Source organism: Rhineura floridana, chromosome 2 (assembly GCF_030035675.1).
Source record: "Rhineura floridana isolate rRhiFlo1 chromosome 2, rRhiFlo1.hap2, whole genome shotgun sequence".
NCBI lineage: Eukaryota > Metazoa > Chordata > Lepidosauria > Squamata > Rhineuridae > Rhineura > Rhineura floridana.
The window spans coordinates 34,634,136-34,660,858 of NC_084481.1; the positions used below are offsets into that span (position 1 = coordinate 34,634,136).

The 26,723-nt window shown below is 40.6% G+C and overlaps 1 protein-coding gene across 2 annotated transcripts in view; it reads right to left on the reverse strand.

The window, feature by feature from the left end:
* Positions 1-811: 811 nt before the first annotated feature.
* The window catches only part of ZNF804A (zinc finger protein 804A), a 327,887-nt gene continuing 301,975 nt past the window's right edge, over positions 812-26,723 (reverse strand). Inside the window, exons 1-3 of one of the 2 annotated variants that reach the window (XM_061608269.1) lie at positions 17,557-17,631; positions 9,616-9,746; positions 812-4,521 (exon numbers count right to left, since the gene is read on the reverse strand). In XM_061608269.1, coding sequence (XP_061464253.1) covers positions 1,254-4,521; positions 9,616-9,746; positions 17,557-17,601 — 3,444 coding nt within the window. In that variant the 5' untranslated portion in view covers positions 17,602-17,631 and the 3' untranslated portion in view covers positions 812-1,253. Of the gene's footprint in view, positions 4,522-9,615; positions 9,747-17,556; positions 17,632-26,723 lie in introns of those variants that run through there. The other variant, XM_061608268.1, reaches the window with a different exon arrangement.

A 26,723-nucleotide genomic window follows, 5' to 3' on the forward strand; every position in this document is an offset into this window, starting at 1 on the left:
ACCCAGTGACTCACCATCATCAGATTATTAATTTAACAGTTAATGACTAACTCCATGTCATTGGCCAGTAGGGAAAGTCACAATGCAGTGGCTCTGATTCATGTGGTAAATAAGGGGGAGGAGAGAAAATACAGGGATGCCTCTCTCAGCAGCAGCCTCTTGATAGGCATAGCACCTGCTCCTGCTCATACCCATCAATATGTCTTGTATGGGATACATTGATGGGGTGTGCAATGGTTAGTGATGCTATTTCTGGTGCTAGGATAAACAGCAGCAATAGTAGTCCCCTTGATTGTGGTTCAGCCTGGCCATAAACTATGAATAGGCTCTGCTGGGCTATTTGAGCTTCACTCTGGCTGCCTGAGCTTTGTGAGTGCTTTTAGACAGCCATACAAGACAAAGGAGGCATGCAAACCCAGGAAGCTAAAGATTTTTACTGATGGATGGTGGAAACAGTTCCTTGTGTTTGCTTTTCCTCTGAATATTTTTGTTTAAAAAGAGAGAGCCAGCAGTTTGGGCCCACACTGCAAACAGGCAATATTTATCTCCACAGCATCAAGCTGCTAATACAATCAGCTCTATTACCTTTTGTCCTCCTCTGAGTAAGAGTGTACCCCTTTAGGTTTTAACCTCTGAGCCGTGATAATAAATCATGGAAGGCTAAAAAAAACTTGATTACCCAAACACAAAAGAGCTTACACTTTAAATGGCAGAAAGCAACCGTCTATGAGGCTAACAGCAAATGGTTTTTTTAAAAAAATATTGTTAAACCTGTAACAAAGAAAATTATTGCAAGAGATCATTTCTCGTTGTATTTATGGTTATAAGGAATGTTGTACAAAACATAGTGCATCAGCTTTGTCTAATCGTTACTTAGGTGCAAATACACAAATATAATTAAAAAAAACCAGGAGCATACTTTACAACATAACTTACAGTACTATAAATATATTTTATGTACATGTTAACATATTTTTAGACATGATTTTCATACATACATACATATATATATTATGTATCTATACATGTATAGTTTGTATTAATATTAGACTATTCAGTGCTTTAATTTTATTATGAATCTGCACTTTACATGTAAATATTTGCATTGTTAGGCCAATAGCAAATTGTTCTATATCAGGAGGCTCTTAACCTCAGTCCAATGGTAGAGTGATTCGTCCAAGTTTCTGATGAACAGCGTTGACATATCTTCAATGGAAGACTTGTCTTTCCATTTTAACTGCTCATCAAGAGGCCTAGAATAGTGGCTGCAAAGGAATGACTGCAGGGTGTGGTGACAGGAGTGAGGGAAACAGTGTGTGTGGCAAAGGAGGAAACGCCAAATGGCTTGGGTGGAGAACTGAAGCTGGAATGAGTGGCAACTGGGGTGGGCCAACAATAGCTGTGGGGTTTGCAGGACAAAGTCTTGGCCCAACTGACAAATGAGGTAAAGGTGTTCGTGAAAGAGTTGGGACTTGGGAAAGAAACTGCTGGTGAGGCTGAAGGACTTTAAATGTACTCGCTGCGGCAGCGGCTGCAGCTACTGCCGCTGCATGCTGTTGCAAAACAGTGTGATGGATTGTGGTGACAGAGGTAGAGCACAGTGGCTGTTGCAAAGGCAAGGGCTGTATAGGGGCATTTGAAGGTTGGATTGCAGTTGGAAAAGTCAGTTTCATCTTACTAGCTAGCATGTTTTGCTGGAAGATCTGGTGGTAGGCCTCACCATGCAGATCTTTGAATTTGTCGTGGCTTTCTGGAGGCAAGAGCAGTGCATGTTCAGGCAAGGTGAATGGGGCAAGTATTTGCTCTGTGGTTAATATAGTGTGAGTGTTCATATGTGCTTCTTTAAAGGGCAAAGGAGGTGGGGCATTAAATATACCTGGGTTATACCGCAGCCACTCATTGGCTGGCAGATTTAGTTTTTCTTGGGGTATAGCTTCAGCCACTTCATAATGGCACATATATGCTTTAGGGGGAGGTGGATCTAAGTTCCTTTCCAGACTGGGCACTTTATTAGGTACTTGAATTTCAGGAACACTCAGATTTTCAGATTTTTCTCCTTCCAGCAGAATTTTGGGTTTCACCGTTGCTTGACTGTTATGTTTGGTAACAGGAGAAGAATATGCGGATTCCTCCAGATAGGAAGTATTCTCTGTAATGGAACAGTTTGATCCTTTGATATTTTCTAATGAAAGTAAATGCTCAGACTGTGGAGCCATTTGACTTTCTACTGACTTGATTGTTTGTTCCATATTGTTTGCACAGTCCATGATGGAAGGGTTTTTTGTTTGCTCTGTGTTTTCCTCAGTTGATAGTTTGAGAGAATCACTGATTATACAGACCCCTTTAGGAGATTTGACACTGACATTCCTCCTTGGTGCCCTCTCTCTAAACGTATGATGAATTCTCACTCTCTTTCTCCTTCGTTTCCGTTTCGGTTTACAAGGTGCTGCTAAGTGATGTGTTTGCCTCAGATTCTCTTCTGACAAACAGGTCAGTGCATTTGAACTTTCATCTGTTGAACAAGAGTACATATGTCTTCGTTTCCTGTGGGACCTCTCCGATTCCTCTGTGAGTGAATTAAAGGCTCTTTTTGTGAGCTGTGTTTGATTTGTGCATTTTTCATCAGGATAATGGCCTAAAAGTTTATGGTCTGGGCTACTGCTACTTCTTTGGATACTCCAATGACAAAATGCTCCAGAGTAAACTGAGCTGCATCTTCCAGAACTCAAACCTTGTTTATTTGATTGTCTGTGAGAAATTGGCTTGTTCCTTCTCCACAGATGGTTAGAGTTAGTGCAATAGTTCCTATTGTCTTTTGTGTTCCAATCTGGATGTGGGCTTTGGTTTCTGTGGACCTGTGTATATGTCCCACTATAGTCACTGTTTGCAACCTGGAGAGTTTCAGATGTCTGCTGAAATAGTTCCACAACTGAATCTCCCAGTCCATTTTCACCAATGCCTTGTTCCAGAGCATTATAAAGCTTCTGATGTTTATCAACATTGTTATTTTGCTGTTCAGCTACTTGGGAAATTTCAGTATCTGCCTCAGCCCATTCCTCATAATGGTGATGGCACAGTTTTCTCCTCCTTTTCCTCTTCCTGTTTTTATGGAACCACTTTTCATGTGTTCTTTTTATCCAGGCTTTGTCCTGCTGTCCGTTGGCAGATGAGCACCCTTGTATAAGTTTGGGGGGATGGTGGCATTTTCCTTTTTCTTCTGTCATCCACAGAGTATCTAGGCTTAGTTCATCTTGGTTTTTATCAGGATTACAATCCTCCACTAAAGAAACATTCATCATAACTGATGTTTCATCATTGCACGGATGTGTGCTAATGTGAGTTGCACAATCAACATTCACCAAAAGAGATTTATCTGGATAATCTAAAATCAAATCATGGCTGGACTCAGTCTTATGGGAAGAATTAGGCATATTTGACTGAGGTTTATTTTTTTCTAGGAATTCATTTGATCTTGATGATCTGAAGTCAAAACATAATGGATTACAGCTATATGAAATAGATGGCTCTGTGTTTGTGTAAATTAGCATTTCAGATGGCCACTGAAGAATTGTTGATCCATATTTGTTAAGCACAGGAACAAATGGCTCACAAGGTCTTTTTTGTGAATTTTGTTTACAAGGAAAAGCTACCATTTCCTCTTCAGAATTTGCTGGAATCAGTCCATCAGATGCACATTTTTTAATTTCAATTTCAGTGGTGGGTGAATCACTGGTAATGTTCTGATCATTTTTTCCCTGGATATCCTGCTGTGATAAACTGTCTTCATTCACAGAGAGATCTGTACATTCATTTCCCATGGGCTCATCACTATTGCTTTCTGCAGAAAGGGCTTTGATCCCAAGGACAACTTTGGATGGTGTTTCATCAGGCAAGGCTGCTGAATCCACATTAACACAAAAGCTATCCAAATCACCAAGCCCAGGTTCTTTCAAATGAGAAATGGGGGATTTTAATTCCATGACTTCCTTAATGGTGTTTTCCTCATTAGGTGGTTCATCTGAGTCCTGTACTTGAATAGATTCATCAGCATGTTTTTCCATTAGTGGAACAATGAAATTAGGTTTCTCCTCAGAACACAGAACTATTTCTTCAGCTGATGAAACCTGAAGGTTGCAAGGTGCAGGAACAAACCGGCTTCTTCTGCTAAGCCCATGTTCAGCTGACATTTCATCATTGTATTCATAGAAAGCAGCCGCCGATGATTCCAGTTTGACTGATGCTTTCTTAGGAAATGCGAAAGAGAACCCCACTTTATGTCCATGGAGCCCCTGCATTTGGTCCCCAAGCTTGTTAATGTCTGGTTTATTGTTATTTGCATTTTCAGGCGAGAAAGAAGCAACAGATGTAACACTGTCAGCAGTTTTTGAGCTGTGCAGTAATGCAAAGTTGAATTCTTGTTCCTTTTTAGCAGAATTGATGAGGGCACACTGTGGGATTTCATTAAAACTATCTCGGACTGTAACTGTAGTGGATCTGAACATAGGACCACTCCCTGGAGCACTGAAAGAAAACAAGAATAAGCTTTCTATAAATGCATTTCACAAGCATTTGAAATGTACAACTGGCAGTGCAATAACAATGTCTCCTTTTTGAAAAGAGCACAAAGCTGACATTTTAGGGACAAAGAATATACATGCATTGTCATTTCTTGGGAACTGAAGAGAATTGTGTGCCTAGACGCTGTCTGCAAAACTCCTGTAGTTCCTATGAGCTCTGATTGCTACAGAGGGCTGGTTGTTGTGGTTATTAATATAATAGGCTTCTAAATGGTTTATTGCTTCTGTCTCCAGCAGTGTCAGTTCAAGGGTCTGTGAGCCCTGTGAGTGAGATGTCCTCAGTGGGAACTCCCCTTTCCTAAGTGGGTCCATCTTTTCCTCCAGACTGTTGCAACTTCCCTGATTTGCTTGTACTTCTTCCTCTGGGCTCACACCGCATAGCCATCCAAAGGGAGAGTGAGAGGTAAATGAAGGTCAGTGCTCCTTCTTCCAATACTTGTGGGAGAAGGAAGGTAGCAACAGTGAGGAGGAGAAGCAGCAACCCATCCAGTGTTCTTCAGAGTTGGCAGTGCACCACTTGCCAAAGCATGGGCTATAAAATTCGTATTAATATTTTATATTGTGGTTAAAGAATGCTTTTTTAAAAAAGAAAGAAAGAAAGAAACATATTAACATATAGACTTTAGAAGTCTTCCACACTGAAAAACATTTCCAGGTATTCTACTCATTCTCATTCAGTACGGCAGTCCATGCTTCATATAACAGCTCTGTATCTTGGGGAAAAATGAGCACATATTCAGATGCCAAGGCTTTCATTTGGTCTAATGTGGTTCCCTTCTCTAGGAACAAAAATACGAAGACCTAATAACACTGTGTCTCTGGTCTTCATTTATTCTCCAGCTCCCTTCTGTTCTCATTCTCTTAAAAGGAAGCTAGGAAGACATCTAGACCACTGAAACAGCCAATTATTTGAAAGCTACAAGGATAAAATTGCAGTTGGAAGTTTTCCAAGGATCTTCTACACCAATATTCTAGAATGACTGAACTTGCATTGAATTCCTCTTTGGGAGAAATGTAGTGTTCCGCCACCCCCCTGCAAGCCTTGGGCTTGTTTATCTGCCACCACAGGTGAAGCCTTCAGCATGAACAGAGACCTACAGACAAGTAAATCACATTCATACCATCTGTCTACTGCGGGCAGAAAAATGGGGACCAGTCCTGACATGAGTGGGACTCGTTTGTGTGAAGAAGGTTCAGAGAATCATTTGTGTGTCAGCCAATTATATCTATTCATCAGTGCATGTAAAACCTGCATGCTGAGGTTGAGTGTCTGAATAAGAGCAAGAACCTATGTAAGTACCCTCTTTCTCTCCAATGCCATTAATATTTTCTCCCTAATATTGTGGCCCTAATAATAAATATTTATTAAAATTCATATTGCATGCCTCAGGTTACGTATCATAACATTGGGAATTTACTGTCTCGCAAGCATTTTTATTTTGGGAACATGTGTCATAAACTACATGTCAAAATTCTCTGGATTTAATCTTAAATCTGTATGGGATGTTGCAGAGTACTTTAGTTCAGAGTCAAAGAACCCTAGCTAGGAGAGGGCAGTAATTTTCCTACCCAAAGTGGCTATGAAAGTTCACCTCTTAAATTATTTTTAACTTCCCTTCAAATGTCTACAGATCTTTTGCCTCAACAAGTTCTTCCAAGTTTGTCTCAAATTTATCTGCAATTTGGTGGAAAGTCTTGTACCTCCATTGACAGCAGCTCTCCAGGGGCTCTTAGACAGTTGTGCAACCCTTGATCATTTCATCAGAAGTGCTTACCAATGAACTTCTATATGCAAAGCATGCAGTCTGCCACTGATCTGCAACCCCCTTCTCCTGTGTTTTTAACAATATTTTTGGAATGCATGTTGTGTTAGCAATTTTGGAATGATTTTTAAATGCATCTTATTTGACACACGGGTTGTTGAGTGAAGATAACTATGGAACCCCCCATGGTTATTTTAAATAGTTAGTCTCAGAGCACAGCTAACCTCTACCAGACAGGTTTGCATTTTCTCTGATGTAGCATGTAGAGCTCTTGGCTGTAGTTCTAAAACATTTATAGCAGTATCTAAATGTATACAGTACCCCAGGGGTCCAGCTTGCAATTTCAGATATGTATACATATAGGCTGATCCATTGTCCTTCACCCTCTCCGAAGCACCACCATTAATAAATATACCATTAGGTATAATGTGATCATTAGCACAGCATGGAGAGTTGGCTATGGATGTCTAGCTGTGAGTTATTTAAAGGTTACAAAGGCCTGAGGAGTAAGGGAAAAATAATAATATTGCACACCCCAGCCTGCAACATGCTAAATCAGAGCTTTTGGATTTAAACTGTTTCAGCTGAACAGAAACCTAGAGGGCTTAAATAATTTCTGGTTTAAATAGTTTGTGGTTTACAGCCAGATCATCACAGAGTCTTCGGTCTAGGAGAGGATTTGAAGGTCACCCATTTTAACTGTCTGCAATTAATTCCTTTATATGTAAACATCCCTGATAGATTATTCTGCAAATCCAGATTTGAGGAGAATAGGGGTGCTAAACACAACAGTAAGACAAGGATTACAGGGGGGAGAGAGAGAGAGAGAGAGAGAGCTTAAGGAAGTGAGCCATGTGGGGAATATGAAAAACCCCAGTTACTATATTCATAGTGTTACTAGTCAATCTGGTCTGTTGAGATAAATATAATGTCATTATGAAGTGTTGGCCAATGGGCAGGATTTTGGAGAAGATCCTGGGAAACAGATTCAAGACCCTGCTCAGCTCACTGGGAGACTGTGACTATACTTCAGAATCAGTTTCCATCTTTAGAATGAAAGAAGGTGAAAGAGGATATGTAATTTCATGGGCATTACAGCTAACACTTGATAACCGAAGCGTCTGAAATCACAGTTCTTGGATCTATATTGGTTTTGGGAAAAGTGGTAAAATTGTGCTTCTCTTGGACCAGGTTTAGCCAACGTTGTGCCTCTAGTCAGATGTTGCAAGATTACCACTCCCATTACCCTTTGACCATTGGCCATGCTGGCTGAGTCCAACAGCATTTGGAGGGCACAACGTTAGCTACCCTGTCTTGAATATTAACACTTTATTATTTTTTGTTAGTGCTTCCTCTAGTAGTAAGATATGTTATTTGCTATGGACTACACCTTCCAATCAATGTAGTAAATCTCAGATCAGTTTTGCATAACAATTCAACTCACAGATCTTAGCACTTCAGAGCCCATTCAAAAAACATGTTTATCATGCTCCAAAACCATGTCAAAAATGAAGGGAAAGATAAGGCTTCAACCATCACACACCACTGCATGTCAGTGCTGCAAGAAAATACTTCATAATGGCAGCCAATCAATTTAGAAGGTGCCAACATCCTACAATTTGTGCTGATGAGGCGAACACTATTAGCAGTTTGAATGTGTGAACACACCTTAGTCAAAGTTGTAACACTCATTTCACATTTGGAGGGGGACATACATCAGCAGCCACAAGGTGTCCTCTGTGTACAATTTCCACTCTCTATATAGTTTCTGACATTGAGAAGCTGTTGCTTAATGTAATGAAATGTTTGTCTTTTATTTATAAAAAAAAGACGTATTCTTAAGGGAGCAAAAATATTTTGAAGTTTACCATGCCTTCATGTAATCCCAGATAAGTGAGCAAATGGATGTTTGCAAACTGCCTCATGCGAAGAAAGAAGGGGTGCTACGGGTGATAAAGGATGCAGTGAGGTTACCTATGAATTCAGAGCTTGGAAAAGTTACTTTTTTGAACTACAACTCCCATGTGCTGGCTGGGGCTGATGGGAGTTGTAGTTCAAAAAAGTAACTTTTCCAAGCTCTGCCTATGATAGAAATGTATGGCATCTCAGATGTCAGACTAGATATTACATTATCTTCTATTTCTTTCTCATCATGTTCCCAGCAGTACCGATTAAGGGTTGGGAGCGGGGTTTTTTTTTTGAGCAGGGGCAGAAAAGTCAGGAAAAGGGGAACATCTTTTTAAATACTGCAGCCAATTTACAGTGATCCACACTTCACGTTGTAGCAGCCTTTTCCCTAGGATCCTGAAGATTTTTGCACATGTACAAATTCTTTTGCAGTATTTTACCCAGTCCCTGAAATCTCCTCTTTGATGTGGCCAGGCGGCATGTGGTGTGTGAAAGACCTTTGCCAGAGACCCTGTAGAGCTGCTGCCATTCAGAGTAGGCAATATTGTGCTAAAGCGGCCTATGATCTGACTTGGTATAAGGTAAATCCATATCTGCTTGCACAGTCAGATTTCCCCTGCCTCTCTTCTTCCCAGGGGTCCACCAAATTTGTTCTGGAAGGTCCTCCATAGGCATCTGGTTGTCTACTATGAGGAAAGATTGCTGAACTAGATGGGCTTTTGGCCTGATCCAGCAGGTTTCTTCTTCTGTTCTTCTGTATAGGGGGCTGCAAGTGGGAGGGGAAATGCCATTGCGCAAGTGGAAGTCTGCTGCAAGAGCAGAATGACAGTATTGGATACAATTCTATTCTTCCATTTCCCAAATTGCTGATACAGGAAATCCCTGAATCAGCAACAGTTGTGATCAAGCTGATGTTTATAATCAATAAACGGCTTAAAGCAGAAGTGGGCCTACATTTCAGAAAGAATACCACAGAAATGAACCACTTGTGCAGAGTCGCACAGACTAGCAGCAAGCCAGCCTCTTCTTTTCCTCACCAGTGATGTCCTGCCAAGAGTCAAATGACTGACCTAGCTCCCTGATGTTTTCTGCTACTAAGCCTGTCTTTATTAAATATATAGAGAACATGTTTTAACTCAGATCCTTGTCATTTTTGCTCTGTTGAAAGAGTAACGTTAAAACATTTATTTCTTCCCAAAATGCCATATCTAATTGCCACATACAGTTCAGAGAATGCCCCCAAAGCATATCTGCTTTGTTCTCGTTTGAGATCTTAATGGTCATGGGCCCTCCTGCCACAACAAGTCATCTGAGATATTCTTCCCCCCTTTCCTGGACTTTTTACCTTTCAATAACTTTTCACTCACCATGCAGCTTCTTTTCTCAGTTCAGCTAACTTGTGCAAGCGTTGAAGGGCTTTTTCTTGTTTCCTTTCATCTTTTCTTGATTTGGAAGCTACATTTCGGGCAAATTCCCTCTGTTTTAGCTCCTTGAGTCTCTATTAGGAAGTATTGAAAGTGGGAGAGAGAGAAACATTTATTGCAGAAAATATTGCAAACTAAGTTGTTAAGAAACTGTTATTTTCTGTTCTCATGAAAGCTTTTGATTTGTACATTTCTACTGATTGACAGGAGCATCTGAATTCACCATAGCTATGATGATATTTTGTTCAATTGCCCAAAACCTTTGGATATATTTTTAGTGACTGCTTATGCATTTCTGATAGTAAAATACAGAGGTTCCCAAACTCCCGCCCCCCTCCAAACCACTTGAAAATTGCTGAGGAACTTGGCAGATCACATAATGATTTTTTCTGCCTGTTGAAGCTGCTGGGCTAGATATCTTTAATTGTATTTTTATTGCTTCTTTTATTTCTTATATTGTATTTTGTTGTATTATAATTTGAATTGCTTAGAATTCCAAATAATTCAAATTGTAAGTGTTCTTCCCAGACACAGCAGACTACCTGAATGAAGCTAGCGGACCACTGGTGGTCCATAGACCACAGTTTGGGAATCCCTGAACTAGTTTAAGAAAATGACACAACATTACTATCCCTAAACATATTTAGGGGGCACTGTGTAGCTCAGTAGTTCCCAAACTCCCTCCCCTCTCCCCCATGGACTATTTGGAAATTGCTGAGGGTCTTGGTGGAGCACTTAATGGTTTTTCTACCTCTTGCAGCAATTGTGATGCAATGTGCTAGATGCTGAATAATTTTTAATTGTTGATCTGACCCAGCTTTCCCCATCTGGATACCCGGTGCAACACCAGCACAGGCTGCAGGGACTGGGGGGGGGAGTTGCTGTGGTCTACAGAACTTCCATCCCTGTCACCAGGAAACCACTCTGTCTTGGAGCTGGCTGTGAGGGCCTGCACCTGGTGTCAGGCCGAAGACACAGTAAACTAGGGTTGCTGTCAGTGTACTGTCCACCCTGCTGCCCGGCAGCTTCTCTGACCGAGCTGGTGGAGGCCGTCTTGGCTGTGGTGTTGGAGGAGCCCAGAACAATAGTGCTGAGTGATTTCAATCTCCATGCTGAGGCTACTTCTAGTGTTCTGGCTCGGGATTTCATGGGCTCCATGACGACGACCATGAGGTTGTCTCAAGTTGTTACTGGCCCGATGTATAGGGCAGGGCACACCCTCAACTTGGTTTTTGCTCCAGATGGAGGAAGGGGTGGTCTGGAGATAGGGGTGGTGGTGGATGTCACCCCATTGTCATGGTCAGACCACTTCCTGGTGAAGTTTAGACTTATGGCTCCAATCCTTCCCTGCAGGGGTGGTGGACAGATTAAGATGGTCCGCCCCTGGAGCCTAATGGAATCCACTGGATTCCTGAACGCCCTGGGGGAGTTCCCAGTAAATAGAGCAGGTGATCCTGTTGAAGCCCTTGTCACACTGTGGAACAGCGAGGCACATCAGGCTCTTGACATGGTTGCCCCCGAGCGCCCTCTGGAGCCCGGTCTGCACCTTGGTACACAAGTGAGCTAAGGGCAATGAAACAGGCTGGACGACGGCTACAACGCAAGTGGTGATAGACGTGCTGTGAGGCTGATCAGGCACGAGTAAAACATCATAACCGTGCCTACTGTGTGGCGGTGAGGGCAGCAAAGGAGGCCCACTTCTCTGCCTCCATCGCATCCTCAAGTAGCTGTCCAGTGGAGCTTTTCCGTATTGTCAGGAGTCTGTTGACATCAACTACAGGAAATGGAGTTTTAGACCCTTCAGAGGCCCACTGTGAATTGTTTGCAAGGCACTTTGAGGGTAACGTTGCTCACCTCAGTGGCAGTCTTGATGCCCCATCCACACCTACTGTAGTCCCCAATGAGGTGTCCAGTGCAACGTCTGCTGCAACTTCTTAGGCACAGTTTCAGTTGATGCGGCCTGATGACGTAGACAAGGTGTTTGTGATGATGCACCCAGCAACGTGTCCTCTCAACCCTTGCCCTTCTTGGCTTATTCAAATTTGCCGAGGGGGTTTGACCGAGTGGATCCAGAGTGTGGTCAAAGCATCATTGCGGGAAGGAGTGGTTCCAGCCACCTTGAAAGAGGCGGTGATCCGACCACTCCTGAAAAAGCCCACCCTGGACCCAGTGGTTTGTGACAACTACTGACCGGTTGCAAATACCCCCTTTTTAGGGAAGGTGATTGAGAGGGTTGTGGCGCAGCAATTGCAAGTACTCTTAGATGAAACAGATTATCTTGACCTATCCCAGTCTGGGTTCAGGCCTGGTTATGGGACTGAATCGGCCTTGGTTGCCCTGATAGATGACCTTGATTGGGAGAAAGACAGGAGGAGTATGACCCTGTTATTTTTTACTTGATCTGTCAGAGGCTTTTGATACCATTGACCATGGTATCATTCTGGGCAAGCTTGGTGAGATGAGTACTGGAGACACTGTTTTACAGTGGTTCCGATCCTATCTCCAAGGTCGTTCTCAGAGAATAGCATTTGTCTTTCGGCCTCCTGGCAGTTGTGCTGTGGGGTGCTGCATGGTACCATCTTGTCCCCCATGCTGTTTAACATCTATATGAAGCCCTTGGGAGTGGTCATCAGATTTGGGGTGAGGTGTCAGCAGTATACTGACGATACCCAGCTCTATTTCTCCATAACATCTGAATCGGGAGAGGCTGTGCAAACCCTGGACCGCTGCCTGGACTCATTGGTGGGCTGGATGAGGACCAATAAACTGAGTCTGAATCCTAGCAAGATGGAGGCACAGTGGGTTAGTGGTTCCTGAGTTCAGATGATTGGTTGGTTGCCTGCTTTGGATGGGGTTGTACTCCCTCTGAAAGAGCAGGTCAGTAGTCTGGGGGTGCTCCTGGATCTATCTTTGTCGCTAGAGGCTCAGGTGACCTCTGTGGCTAGGAGTGCCTTCTACCAGCTTCGGCTGGTAAGACAGCTGCGGCCATTTCTGGACCGGGATAACCTGACCACTGTTGTCCATGCACTGGTAACCTCCAGGCTGGATTACTGTAATGCGCTGTATGTGGGGTTGCCCTTGAGGTTGGTCAGGAAGTTGCAGCTGGTGCAAAATGCAGCGGCGAGACTGCTCACTGGGGCAGGGTATTGCCAACATGTCACCCTGCTGCTGAAATAATTGTACTAGCTGCCCATTTGCTACTGGGCCAAGTTCAAGGTTCTAGTTTTGGTGTACAAAGCCCTATACAGCTTGGGACCAGGATACCTGAAAGACTGTCTTACACCTTATATACCCAGTCGATCACTGGGCTGTATAGGTGAGGGCCTCCTGCAGATACCATCTTATCAGGAGGTCTGTTCTGCCAATATAGGAAGCAGACCTTTAGTGTAGTGGCACCTACCCTGTGGAATTCCCTCCCCTTAAATATTAGGCAGGCACCATCTCTGTTATCTTTTCTACACCTATTGAAGACTTTCCTCAACAAGCCTTTTAAGTTAAGACCTTTCCCAGTCTGCGTCTGTGTTGGAATTGCGTTTAATATGTTTTTTAAAATATTTTTTTCTAAACAATATTTTTTTAACCCTTTTAATTTAAGCTTTTTTAAAGATTTTTTTTAGTTTTGTTTTAATATATTTTAAGGTCCTTTTTTATGATGTTTTAAAGTGTTTTTACTGCTTTTGTTTGCTGCCCTGGGCTCCTGCTGGGAGGAAGGGCAGGATATAAATTAAATAATAAATAAATAAATATTTATCTACTAATAGTGCAGCCACCACCATGTATTAATACCTTTGTCTGAACATGGAAAATTTAAACTTAAGGTATCTTAAAGGAGAAAGGGACAGACCCGACACTGCTCCCTTTCAGCAATTAAGCAGCATTGGGCATTTTGTTGTTGTTATGTGCCTTCGATTAAGACTTAGGTCAACCCTATGAATCAGTGACCTCCAATAGCATCTGTTATAAACCACCCTGTTCAGATCTTGTAAGTTCAGGTCTGTTGCTTCCTTTATGGAATCAATCCATCTCTTGTTTGTCCTTCTTCTTAATTAAAAACAGATTTAAAAACCCAATAGCTTCTACATGCCTGGATAGGCTTGCCTAAACAAAATGATTTTAGCAGGTGCTAAAAAGAGGTGTCTGCCTAATGTCAATAGGCAAGGAGTTCCAAAGCGTAGGTGCTGCCACTTCGTTGTTGTTGTTGTTATGTGCCTTCAAGTTGATTTTGACTTATAGCGACCCTATGAATCAGTGACCTCCAAGAGCATCTGTCATGAGCCACCCTGTTCAGATCTTGTAAGTTCAGGTCCGTGGCTTCCTTTATGGAATCAATCCATCTGTTGTTTGGTCTTCCTCTTTTTCTACTCCCTTCTGTTTTCCCCAGCATTATGGTCTTTTCTAGTGAATCGGGTCTTCGCAAGATGTGTCCAAAGTATGATAACCTCAGTTTCATCATTTTAGCTTCTAACAATAGTTCTGGTTTAATTTGCTCTAACACCCAATTATTTGTCTTTTTCGCAGACCAGGTATGCACAAAGCTCTCCTCCAACACCTCATTTCAAATAAGTTGATTTTTCTCTTATCCGCTTTTTTCACTGTCCAACTTTCATATCCATACATAGAGACCAGCAATACCATGGTCTGAATGATCCTGACTTTGGTGTTCAGTGATACATCTTTCATTTGAGGACCTTTTCTAGGTCAGTCAGTGTGTTTCCCTGTTGATTATTCAACATCCCTACTCTTGGTTTAAATTTCCCTTTCATTTCTCTAATCTTTTGGAATAGGGCTCTTGTTCTCCCCTTTAGACAGTTGTAAATAAAACCCTGTTACTCTGCTCCCATGGTGCGATTCGACCAAATACCACCAAATTCAGGTTACACAGTTATAGTTGATTGGAAGGCCTTATGCAACAAACCCAGTTCTCCAAAAGATTGGATTGTTTGCGGTAAGGAAAGTGACACAAAAAGGTACTGGAAAATTTGGGATAACACTTGCTTGACACAATGTTGTCTAACCTTCCCACAAACAAGTCAGGATGAATGCTCATTAAGCAGCCATTGTCATCTAATCTCTACAAACAAAGCAGAATGAATGTTCAGGAAAGAGGTTATTTGGAAGCACCTTAAAATATTTTTCCAAAGCATTCATTGTGAATCAAGTAGGAAAATAGCAGGCTGCATTGAAATAAAAAGAAAGAAGAATATTGTCTAGCCAACACAGACTCTTGATATAAATCCTAAAATCATAGGTTTTAAAACTACGAATGAGAATGTAGCACTCTTCTACATGCCCAGGGGCATAGATTTCATTCTGGCAGGGACCAGGAAAGATCCAGCAAAGATGGAGACGAAAGACACAAATTAACCTGCCTCTTTTAATATTGAGATCTAGTGTTGGGCTGGTGGGTGGACAAAGGAGCCACCATCCAATCAGAGAGGAACCTGGAGGTTCATTAAGTAGAAAATATTTAGCACCTGACTAGACCAAGAAAATATCTAAAGTGTAAAATTGAGATGATTTCTCTCTTTTCCTCCTCTAAGTAGCTTGTGTTTTGAAAAAAGGACTGGGCAAATGTCAGTTTCTCGCACCTTAAGATTAATCCTACACATTTCCACATCATTTTGCATTTTTAAAAAAATCTTCATGAAAATTCATCAATATTTTAGTGTGAATTTCTCCTAATATATACATTTTGTATGCAATTTCTCCTAATATAATGAATTTTTAATGTTAGTTTTACTAATATGCATTTATATGCACACTTTACCCTAGTATACGTATATTTGTACATATTACTTGGCTGAATGATTGCACTGCAAAATTTGGAGAAATGCAAATTTCAAAGGATGGTTGTGTTTCGGTTCTCATGTTTTGGAAATTGTGAATTAGGTAAGTTTGTCTTTAAATGTGAACTGAATTGAATTTCTTCTCCATTTCTAATTGGAAGAGGGGCTGTGGCTTGAGGTTTTCTCTATAATTACATAGACTCTACACTGTAGAGGATCTCTGAGCAAAAATAGGTTGTGGTTTTTGTTTTTTAAAAAAGGAAAGGAAGGGGGTTTGGTTATTTCATTACATATACAAGCTATGAAGATAATCAAATATCAAACTTTCCAATCCTACCCTAATCCAAAAAACCTCCCATGCTGTCAAATCAATTACATTTCCAATCTTGAAAGATAAATACATTCAACCAATGTAGTTAAAGTGAACTGATGAAACAATCCAGCTCTACACTACTTTATTAAGAACAATCTTCAAAACAAATATTTACACTATGACTAACAACAACGCCCCTATCCTTCCCTACCGGTTGCCTTAGAATGACTATCAGGTGCTTTGGCAAGTCTGTGCTCATAAAAACTAGATGTAGTATACTATGGTAGCTATTGAAATAAACAAGGGAGTTTGCATATGATTAAAAAAAGCAGCAGCTGGAGACAATTCCCACACCTGCATTCTATAAAAAAGAAACTGTATTCAAGTTCTCTGCAACTTTCCTCCAGTAACCTGCAATCTTAAGCCTTACCCCGTAGGTTGATTATACAAAAGGCTAGCCATGGTTTTCCGACTTAATGACTTTCTGTTTCTCTTTTTGTATCTTGACACTCATACTTTATATTGGCCCTTTATATACAGGTGGACAGGATCTACTCTGTTGTTATTTCACTAAAATTCTGGAGCCAGATGCAAAATAGTGGCTGAGGGGTGGGGGTGGGGAGAGACTGAAGAAATAGTGTGCCTCTGAGCACATGGCTAAGACAAAGAAATTGTTTTCACCACTAGAACTGTGTTTACAGTCCTTTCACAGAAAAATCTATTTTCTTTCTTTATTTCAAACTTTATTTCAGCAGCAGAATTTAGGGGGTGGGAAAACACAAAGAAACCCCTTTCATTGTTGCTTTCGTTAGAGGAAAAAGCAACAGATCCTCTGCAACTCACCCAGAGATCTACCAGTAGATCCTAAGCTATTTCCCACCCACCTCTGTTCTAACTAGCCTAAGGTTAGCTCTGCAAGCCTTTTGTGTTTCCACATACTCAGCTGCTCATTTCTCCACCTTTCTACCTTTTGCAAACTTCCTGTTTTGATTTTAGATCTTCACAAGACAAAATTTGTTGTTTTCTAATATTTTCTTTGTCTTGCAGTTGTAATGATATCGTTCTCTGTTTTCTATAGAAAGAACCCAAGTATTCTGGGTTCAGTTTTCCACTGATATTTCCTTCCCATTGGATCTTGCCGACCCAGTTATGTAAGTCCCTAAAATCAACTTTCCTGAAGATCCTTGTCTTTCATTATTATTCACTATTCTTTGTTATCTTGGAATAATAAAGTATTCCTTTAAAATATTTTAAATAAATAAAATTCATTATTTCCCAGAATTTCCTTCCTATTAGTGTTGCTATTTTATTTATAAAAGTATTTATAATACCACCAATTCAAAAAGCATAGTATGGTGGTGTACATCAATATATACAAAAAAACCCACCATAAAACAGTACAAAACGATCATTAAAATGCCTGGCTGATCAAAATATTTAAACAGGTAGTCTACATAAGAAGGTCTTCAAGAAACACCTGAAAATCAAAAGCGAGGGTGCCTCCTGAATCTCTGCTGGAAGAGTCTTCTGATGCATAGGGCCAGTGACACTAAATGCCTGACTTCTAGCGGAGGCCAAATGGAAGTCAGGCAATTATAGTGGATGATAGCTGCCACCCAATTTCATCAATGGTAAAATTTGGATGTAGCTGGATGTAGAAGTTCCTATAGAGAGCAGAATAACTGAGGAATTTCAAAGACAGAAAAAAAAACAGTTACTACGAGGAACATTTCTGCACAACCCACTCCCGAACATGATGGAATAATTTTGGAAATCATACGTTACCTTAGGCCAGGTTGACTTGTACATGCACAGTGCAATCTTATGCATGTTTACTGGAAGCTAAGCACCATTGGGTTGTATCCAACTAAGTTCTACTCAGAGTAGACTCATTAAAATTACTGGACGTAAGTCGGACATGTCTATTAATTTTTGACAGGTGTACTCTGAGTACAACTAACATTACAACCAACTGTTATTTAATGAGAATATTTCCCAAGAAAGGGTGCACAGATTACAGCCTTAAGAACTGTCTTGTTGGACCAGATCAAGATCTATTTTGTCCAATGAGCTATTTTGGTGGCCAACCAGATGCCTTTAGGAAGCGTACAAGTGTGCCCTGAATCTGTTATTTGTTCCCATCATTTGGTATGCACAGCTGTATTACTTCTGAACACACAGGTTCTATTTAACTTTCATAGCCAGTGTCATGACTCCATGATCTAACCTCTCAGCTGATTACAATCCTGAATCATTCTGCACCATGGACTCCCCTCACCTTCCCACTTTGCCATTTATATATATTGGAAAGAATCTCATACCACAGAAGTATCTAAGGTCTTCTATATAAAAGAAAAAAAATGCCTGCTAAATAAGAGTAAGTTCTACATGGGCCAGTAATCTGTTCCCCAACTCTGATAGCCAGATGCCCCTGGGAAGCTTCTCTGTTGTCCATCACCTGCAGCTGATAGTCATAGGTAAACCTGTACTCAGTTATGTGCAATTTAAGTCTATTATTTACAGTAACATTTAGGACCCTGCCTTATACTGAGTTGTTGCAGTAGTGGTCCATCTAATTCAGTATTGTCTACACCAGCCTTTAATAATAAATCTTTATTTTAAATCTTTATTTTTACCCCACCCTTTTTCCAAAACTGGAACTCAGGGCGGCTTACAAATAAAAACTACACATAGGTAAAAAAACATACAAAACTATACAATTAAAATAGAATTAAACTATTTGTGGCATTAAAACCATGAAACATACACTTAAGATACTAAGACAATTTAAAACATTAAGAATAGGACCATAGAACAATACAACAGACCTTATGAGGCCCTATCTTAAACATCTTTCCCAACTAGTGGGCCACCAGATGTTGTTGGACCACAATTCCCATCTTTCCTGACCATTGGCAATGCTGGCTGAGGGTGATGGGAGTTGTGGTCCAACAACATCTGGTGGCCCACTAGTTGGGAAAGGCTGGTCTACACTGACAGACAGTGGCTCTACAGTTTCTTCGCAGCCATACCTGGAGATGCCTAAGATTTTCTGCATGCAAAGTATGTACTACAGTAACCTGACAAACACAATACTGTTCAGGATTTTCTTCTCTCCCTCTCATTTCCCTTCCTTTAAACTGCAGCCTTTGTGAAGAACATTTGCATTAACCTAATTTATTTACCCTTTAATAGTTTGGTGTACTCGCTTTCCCATTTGGGGTGATACTAGCACTGCACCATCTGTCTCTTCAGATGCTGTCGTAAACCTCAAAAAGATGCCAAGAGAGAGGGAAATGAAATATTACACATGTGGGTTAATGGGTACTACTTTTCATGGTGTTGTCAATATTGAGCTAGATGGACCAGTGATCTGACTTGGTATAAGGCGGCTTCTTATGTTTCTAGGAAGCATCAACCAGATTTACTGGAGGTAGTTTGAAAGCATCCTGTGTTTTGTTGTGATCATGCACAATAATTGAGTACCACTAAAATCCTAATTCCTAAAATGATAAGAGTGATGAAGTAAGTCCTCTTTAATGCAATGTTATTTCTCACGAAGCGATCACAAAGAACAGATTTAGTTTGGAGGCAGAGAGAAATGTACAATGACTGTACTTGAAACTATTCAGCGGCTTCTTGTTTCTTTTGCAGCTCTTACACGGAACATTCCACCTTTTTCTCATGAATTTATCTCACTGACATTTATATTGACATAATAGCTCTTTAAGCACCTACATGCAGCACACATCTGCTGGGGAGAGAGGTTTTCATTCCATTAAAAAAATATAAAGATATAGCTGTGATTTTATTCCTGTTTTATCATCAGATTGCACACACACCCTCCAATTTTGTTATCGCCAGGGGTTGGTGGCCGCTTTTTACTTGCCCTAGTGGCATACCAGTAACAGTCAGTTCTAGACATAGCATGATGAGCACAGCCCTGCTCAGGAGTTGCCAAATTTAGAGACTGAGCTCATGATAGAATCTTGATGACCCCAAGTTTTAACATTCACCCAGAATGACTCACTCATTCATTTAATTAATTAATATCCCACCCTTCATAAGAACATAAGAACATAAGAAGAGCCTGCTGGATCAGGCCAGTGGCCCATCTAGTCCAGCATCCTGTTCTCACAGTGGCCAACCAGGTGCCTGAGGGAAGCCCGCAAGCAGGACCCGAGTGCAAGAACACTCTCCCCTCCTGAGGCTTCCGGCAACTGGTTTTCAGAAGCATGCTGCCTCTGACTAGGGTGGCAGAGCACAGCCATCATGGCTAGTAGCCATTGATAGCCCTGTCCTCCATGAATTTGTCTAATCTTCTTTTAAAGCCATCCAAGCTGGTGGCCATTACTGCATCTTGTGGGAGCAAATTCCATAGTTTAACTATGCGCTGAGTAAAGAAGTACTTCCTTTTGTCTGTCCTGAATCTTCCAATGTTCAGCTTCTTTGAATGTCCACGAGTTCTAGTATTATGAGAGAGGGAGAAGAACTTTTCTCTATCCACTTTCTCAATGCCATGCATAATTTTATACACTTCTATCATGTCTCCTCTGACCCGCCTTTTCTCTAAACTAAAAAGCCCCAAATGCTGCAACCTTTCCTCATAAGGGAGTCGCTCCATCCCCTTGATCATTCTGGTTGCCCTCTTCTGAACCTTTTCCAACTCTATAATATCCTTTTTGAGATGAGGCGACCAGAACTGTACACAGTATTCCAAATGCGGCCGCACCATAGATTTATACAACGGCATTATGATATCGGCTGTTTTATTTTCAATACCTTTCCTAATTATCGCTAGCATGGAATTTGCCTTTTTCACAGCTGCCGCACACTGGGTCGACATTTTCATCGTGCTGTCCACTACAACCCCGAGGTCTCTCTCCTGGTCGGTCACCGCCAGTTCAGACCCCATGAGCGTATATGTGAAATTAAGATTGTTTGCTCCAATATGCATAATTTTACACTTGTTTATATTGAATTGCATTTGCCATTTTTCCGCCCATTCACTCAGTTTGGAGAGGTCTTTTTGGAGCTCTTCCCAATCCCTTTTTGTTTTAACAACCCTGAACAATTTAGTGTCGTCAGCAAACTTGGCCACTTCACTGCTCACTCCTAATTCTAGGTCATTAATGAACAAGTTGAAAAGTACAGGTCCCAATACCGATCCTTGAGGGACTCCACTTTCTACAGTCCTCCATTGGGAGAACTGTCCGTTTATTCCTACTCTCTGCTTTCTGCTTCTTAACCAATTCCTTATCCACAAGAGGACCTCTCCTCTTATTCCATGACTGCTAAGCTTCCTCAGAAGTCTTTGGTGAGGTACCTTGTTCTTAGCAATGTGCTCCTCAAATTCTTTTTTAGCATCCCTTATTGTCTTCTTGCATTTCTTTTGCCAGAGTTTATGTTCTTCCTCCTAGAAGGAGCCCGGGGCCTAACACTCTCCAAATCTGGCAGCTAAGAAAACAAGTGTTGCCACCCAAGGGGTTGGGGGATGACACACATGGTATAAGAACAACAACAAACAAAGCGGAGGATTTGGGTAGTTTTTACAAGGAGGCAGAAGTTTTGCAGTGACAGAGAACTTATCGAATGGAGAAAAGCCACTGCCTGCCCTGGCCATAAGGCATCTGGCAAGAATGAATACTAGCAGCTTATTCCAATGTGGACAAGAATAACATTGGGCCAATCTGAATTAAAAGTTAAGACTGACTGCCTTATTGCTTTTGAAAAGGTTAAATTATTGAGCTCATTAAGGGAAGGTGAGAGATGTTTTAAATAAATACACACGTTCTTCAGGCATATCAAACATGCATGCTCCCAATGTCTGTGGCTATTTGTTAATGAGATTGACCCCATCATCATAATGTTAAGATTTAAAATATATATATTGTTGCGCGCCTCCCCCAATCTCCAAGAGGTGAGATTTTGGGGGTCCCTGCGCCCATCCAGGGTTTGGTTTCCTTTGGGAAGAAAGTCAGCGGAGACTTTATGAAATATGGTTTATTTACACACATTCCAACCTGAGCTTAGGATGGAGGGGTTCAATGCATCAGCAGTCCAATATCCAGCTTTTCCATCTGGGTTGCAGGAGGCATGCTATAACCATGATGCAGTCAGCCAGTCTCTCTCTGCCCTGCCTTCCAGTTCCCAGCAATTCTCTCGGCACACTGAAACTGCAAGCACACTTCTGCTAGCTCCCATGAGTGGGGGGGAGGCTCACCTGTAGAATTTAAATGACAAAAGGGGACTTCCTGGCCCATTCACCATTGCTAGGCAACTGATCGGCCCATTATCTTACCTGGCCAATGTATTTGGTTAACAAAAGACTCATTTGACCAGCAGAGAGTTCCTCATTCCAAGGCACAGGATTCCAAATCAGAGGCTGGAAAGGTGACCCACAGAAATCATCCATTCGAACCCCCATGCTCATAACAATATATAAAGTTATCCTCAGAGCTAACTCCTCTTGTTAGATCCATCTGTGATAAGCAGCTAATAGATTGCCAGCCAGCCAGCCAGAAATAGGGAAAAAAGGCTATTGCCAGAGAGTTGTTCCCTTATCCCCCATGCAGTGACTCAGCCTTTCACTCAGCTGCTGTAATATCATACAGTTTTCTTTAACATTCCAGACCCATTCTCGGCTTCTCCACGCATAGACTAGACATGCAAAAATGCATGACTGTGCTAGCAGGATCCATCCCTGACTTCTATTCTGACAGTGTGCCTCGAGTATCCAGCTGTATGGCTTCATATGCACTTGGTGATGCTGTGAAATCAATTGCTCTCACAGAGCCTATGTGAATTCTATACAGTTTCATCGACTGGAGCTACAGACGGTTGGTGCCATCCAATTCCTCAGCCCAACCCACATCCTCCCTCTATGTCTGAAGAGGGTTTCTAATGCATCAGAGTGAAATTGTCAGCAAGAAGAATGTTGACCAAAGGAGCCTTCTATTATCAAAGGAGCATTCAGCTGGATGAAATAAAAAAAATCCACAAGATTTGGTGACTGAAGCAATAGGCAGGAAATGGGACAGAGTTAAGGGCAAAAGGATCAGTACAATGGTAGCCAAGAAGAGTTACTCTTGTTCAGGATTTCCAAAGGCAAAGAGAATAGGGAAAACATGCAAAGTAGGGGCACCCAGACTGTCGCTATTTTCAGGTGAGATTCAGTCACATACCAGCAAATTCAGGTTTTGCAATTACAGTTGATTGGGAGGTCTTGCAGAACAAACCTGCTTCCCCAAAAGATAAGGCTTTTTACAATAAGGAAAATGACAGGAAAATACACTGGAAAGTAGGGATGGGTGAGAAATTCAATTCAGTTTGCATTTCAAGTAGAATCTATCAAATTCACACTTTCCAAAAAAACTCCCAGTGGCTGACTCACCTCCTTTCATTCTGATTGGCTGCAATCAGCAGGAAATACAAGGAAGCATTGCTAGAAGACTCTTCTCAGTGGCCAACACACTCCCCTTTCATGAAGATTGGCTCATAGGATGCAGGAGACATAGGGACCCTGCTGTGACCCTCTTCCCAAAAAAGTAAGAGATCTAACACACACACACACACCGAGTCCCTGGATGACTACACCATTGAGTAGGTTATTTCAGCATATTGGAAATTGCCATTATTAATATAAACAGGAAGGGAGAAATGAATATATGGTGAGGAGATGAGAGAGAAGCACATGTGTTGGGAACCTGATTTTTTATTGTTCATTTCAAAGACCAATTGTGATGAAAGCTGTTTGGCCACAAATACTTGCTCCAAGCAGTGATAAAGACTAGCTTTCTAAAGTCAAGTTTACATCTTCTGCCAATTGATTCCTTTGTCTACTATTGCTATGCTAAAATTACAATCAAATCTGGAATGGGTTAATCTAACTAATAGGTTATTTTAAAACCACAGATCACAATGAGCAATTTCTCTGCTATTCTTGCATAGCTGCAACGTATTCCTACTGCAATTAGTGGGAAGCATGGATTCATATACCGCATATTAGTTTGGGCTGATTAACATAACTCAATTTTTTAAAGCTAATCAGTTCAAATTGCATACTGAAATGTTATTTAATGCCATGTTCAAATACTGTAATAATAATGGATATGATACAAGAACCTCAATAGAACTGACGAGAGTACAACTTAATGTAGAACAAAATTAATTTAGCATATTCGTTTTGCATTTGATGATAATTATACGTATACTAACCTAGCAAAGAATCAAGGGCATTACTAAATAGGAATAGATGGATCAGTCTGTTTCTGGTCTTTGTCAGTTTTGCAAATGTTCATTCGTACGTCTGTTCTGCCCTGTTTCTTCATAAATCTGCAGATTTTTTTAAAAGTCCGCATTGAGAATTCACATTTAACTGTATAATTAAATATGTATCTTGCCATAATACATACATTTCTATATGTATTGTATACCAAAGCTTGCATTTTAACATTTTGGTAGTCTTTTTAGCCAAGAACCATAATACAAAATTCATAGAAATCTGAAGGATAATCACAAGGTACAGATCAAGCCAGTTCACATCAGAATTCACAGAAGTCTAATTTCTCAAGCATCCCTATTATTAAATGGTTTTCAGAATCATGGTGATGCTAAAGAATAAAACAATATGTGCAATGCAATCCTAAACATATCTACCCAGAAGTAAGCAACACTTACTTCAGTGGGAACTTACTTCCAGGTGAGTGTGTATAGCTTTACAGACTTAATAAATTAGAATATTCACTGAATAGACTAAAAATGTGCATGGACATTGTCTGATTTGTAATACTACTTGTCACTCAAAGAATACTTGAAAGTGTTTCCAAAGTATGACTATCAATGGGACTCTACTATATTGTAATCACTTAGCAATTCTCATCCAGCTAGCAGACATACACATGAGGAAGCAGCCTTCCACAAATACTGGTGTAGTTCAATGAAGATCCATGTGTAAACTCAAGTACCGAGTTGTCTGGTTCCACCTTTCATCCTGCTGCCACAGATGCATGCATGTCATTCCTTTTTAAGAATCAATGATGAGCACTGAGGGTGAGTTATGATGTGCTAGATTTATCTGCCTTTATTATTATTATTATTTCATCAGGTTGTGTGCACATAATACACTTAAAGCACATCATTTCCCACAAAGAATCCTGGGAATTGTTGTTAAGGGTCTGTGAGGGGTAAACTATAGTTCCCAGGATTCTTTGGATGAAATAATGTGCTTTAAATGTGCTTTGTCTCGGTTTTTATTAATCTGTTTGCATCCTGCTGTTTTAATTGATTTGGGGAGCATTTCTATATCTGATATCCTTAATCTGATGCCCTCCAGATCATAATCTCTGGCTAGGGTTGCCAGGTCTCTGGTTTTTGCCCAGAGACTCTAGATTTTTGGAGTCCTCTCCAGGTCTCCAGGTGAGTCACCCCAATCTCCGGACTCTCAGCTTTCATTTTTTTTAAAAATTAAATTTCTATATGGTCTGATTCAAGAGATGTACACCAAAATGTATATCACAAAAATGATATGCACCACAACTTCTGTTAAATGAGTTCATAGCTGGCTGCTCTAGTCCCCCTCTTTCAGGTATGTAGCCAATAAGTAAAGTCAGGGTTGTGATTGACAAGGGATTTGTTGACCTCCAGGCAATAGCCAGAATCCATGGCAAGGCCAGAAAACTGTTGTCTTTTCCTGCTTCTCTGAAAAATCTCACAAACTGAGTTAAGTTTATAGCTTTCAGCAGTAGCAAAAGTCCCTTTTTCTCTGTGTAAGGAGATGTAGAACAAAAAAAATCACAGCAGGATCTTGGTAGGCAATTGTTTACTATAAACAATTTCAGTTATGATTATAATAAAAGTGTACATGCAGGATTTTTTAATTACTTGCAAAATAGCATATACATTTTATGTTTCAAATAATTTTTGAACAGGAATTTAAAAGAAGTGTACATGCAGTTTATGATGTCATTACAATGTGTTATACTTTTCTAATTATTAGGAGTCGAACAAGTTTATATTTTCCTGGGCTGTTGAAGCTTTAATCCTATACTCGTTTTTCTTGGAGTAAAGCTGCAATGCTAATCCCACATACCTGGAGTAAACGCCATTGAATTCAATAGGACTTACTTTTGAATAGACATGGTTAGGATTGTGCTGTAATTCAATGGGAATTTTAGTGAACATAGCAAAGTATTGTCTTTGTGTTGTACATCTTTCTTTCCCCCTCCACTCCTATTTTTAAAGCAATTAGGCAGGGCTTACTTGGGTGTTGCTTTCATGTTGTAAGAAACTAATACTGATTTTTTAAAAAAAAAATGTTCTGCAATGACCAACTGGTTTTGACAATAAACTATTATATGGGTGCATGAATTTTTACATCTACAGTGTGTGTGTATGGAGGCTTTCCAACAACCCTGTTAGGTAGGGTTGCTGATTGCAAACCAAGGCAGCTCACAAGAAGAAATAAATCCTTTAAAAACCCAATAACCATAAAACAATATAAAACAGTTGCAAACCAGCTTAAACTGGCATGATTCTGAATTTTGGGTTGAGTGAGTGAACTTCCTTATCATTTGAGGTTGCAGTTCTCTGCACTCTTCCCTGTTTGAGTAAGCCCCATCGAACACATTGGGACCTTGCTTCCGAGTAAACAAACACAGGATTGCACTATGAATATATTTACAGGTTGTGTAAATAATAAGCATATTTGACAGTGATTCTGATATAAATATCTCTTCATACTATGTCCCTATAAGTATCTGATTTTACACTATGGTTCTATGTTATTATTTCCTCTACTTTTTTATTATTCGATTTATACTCCTGCCCTTCCTCCCAGTAGGAGCCCAGGGAGGCAAACAAAAGCACTAAAACACTCTAAAACATCATAAAAACAGACTTTAAAATATATTAAAACAAAACAAATTTAAAAACACTTTTAAAAAAGGTTTAAA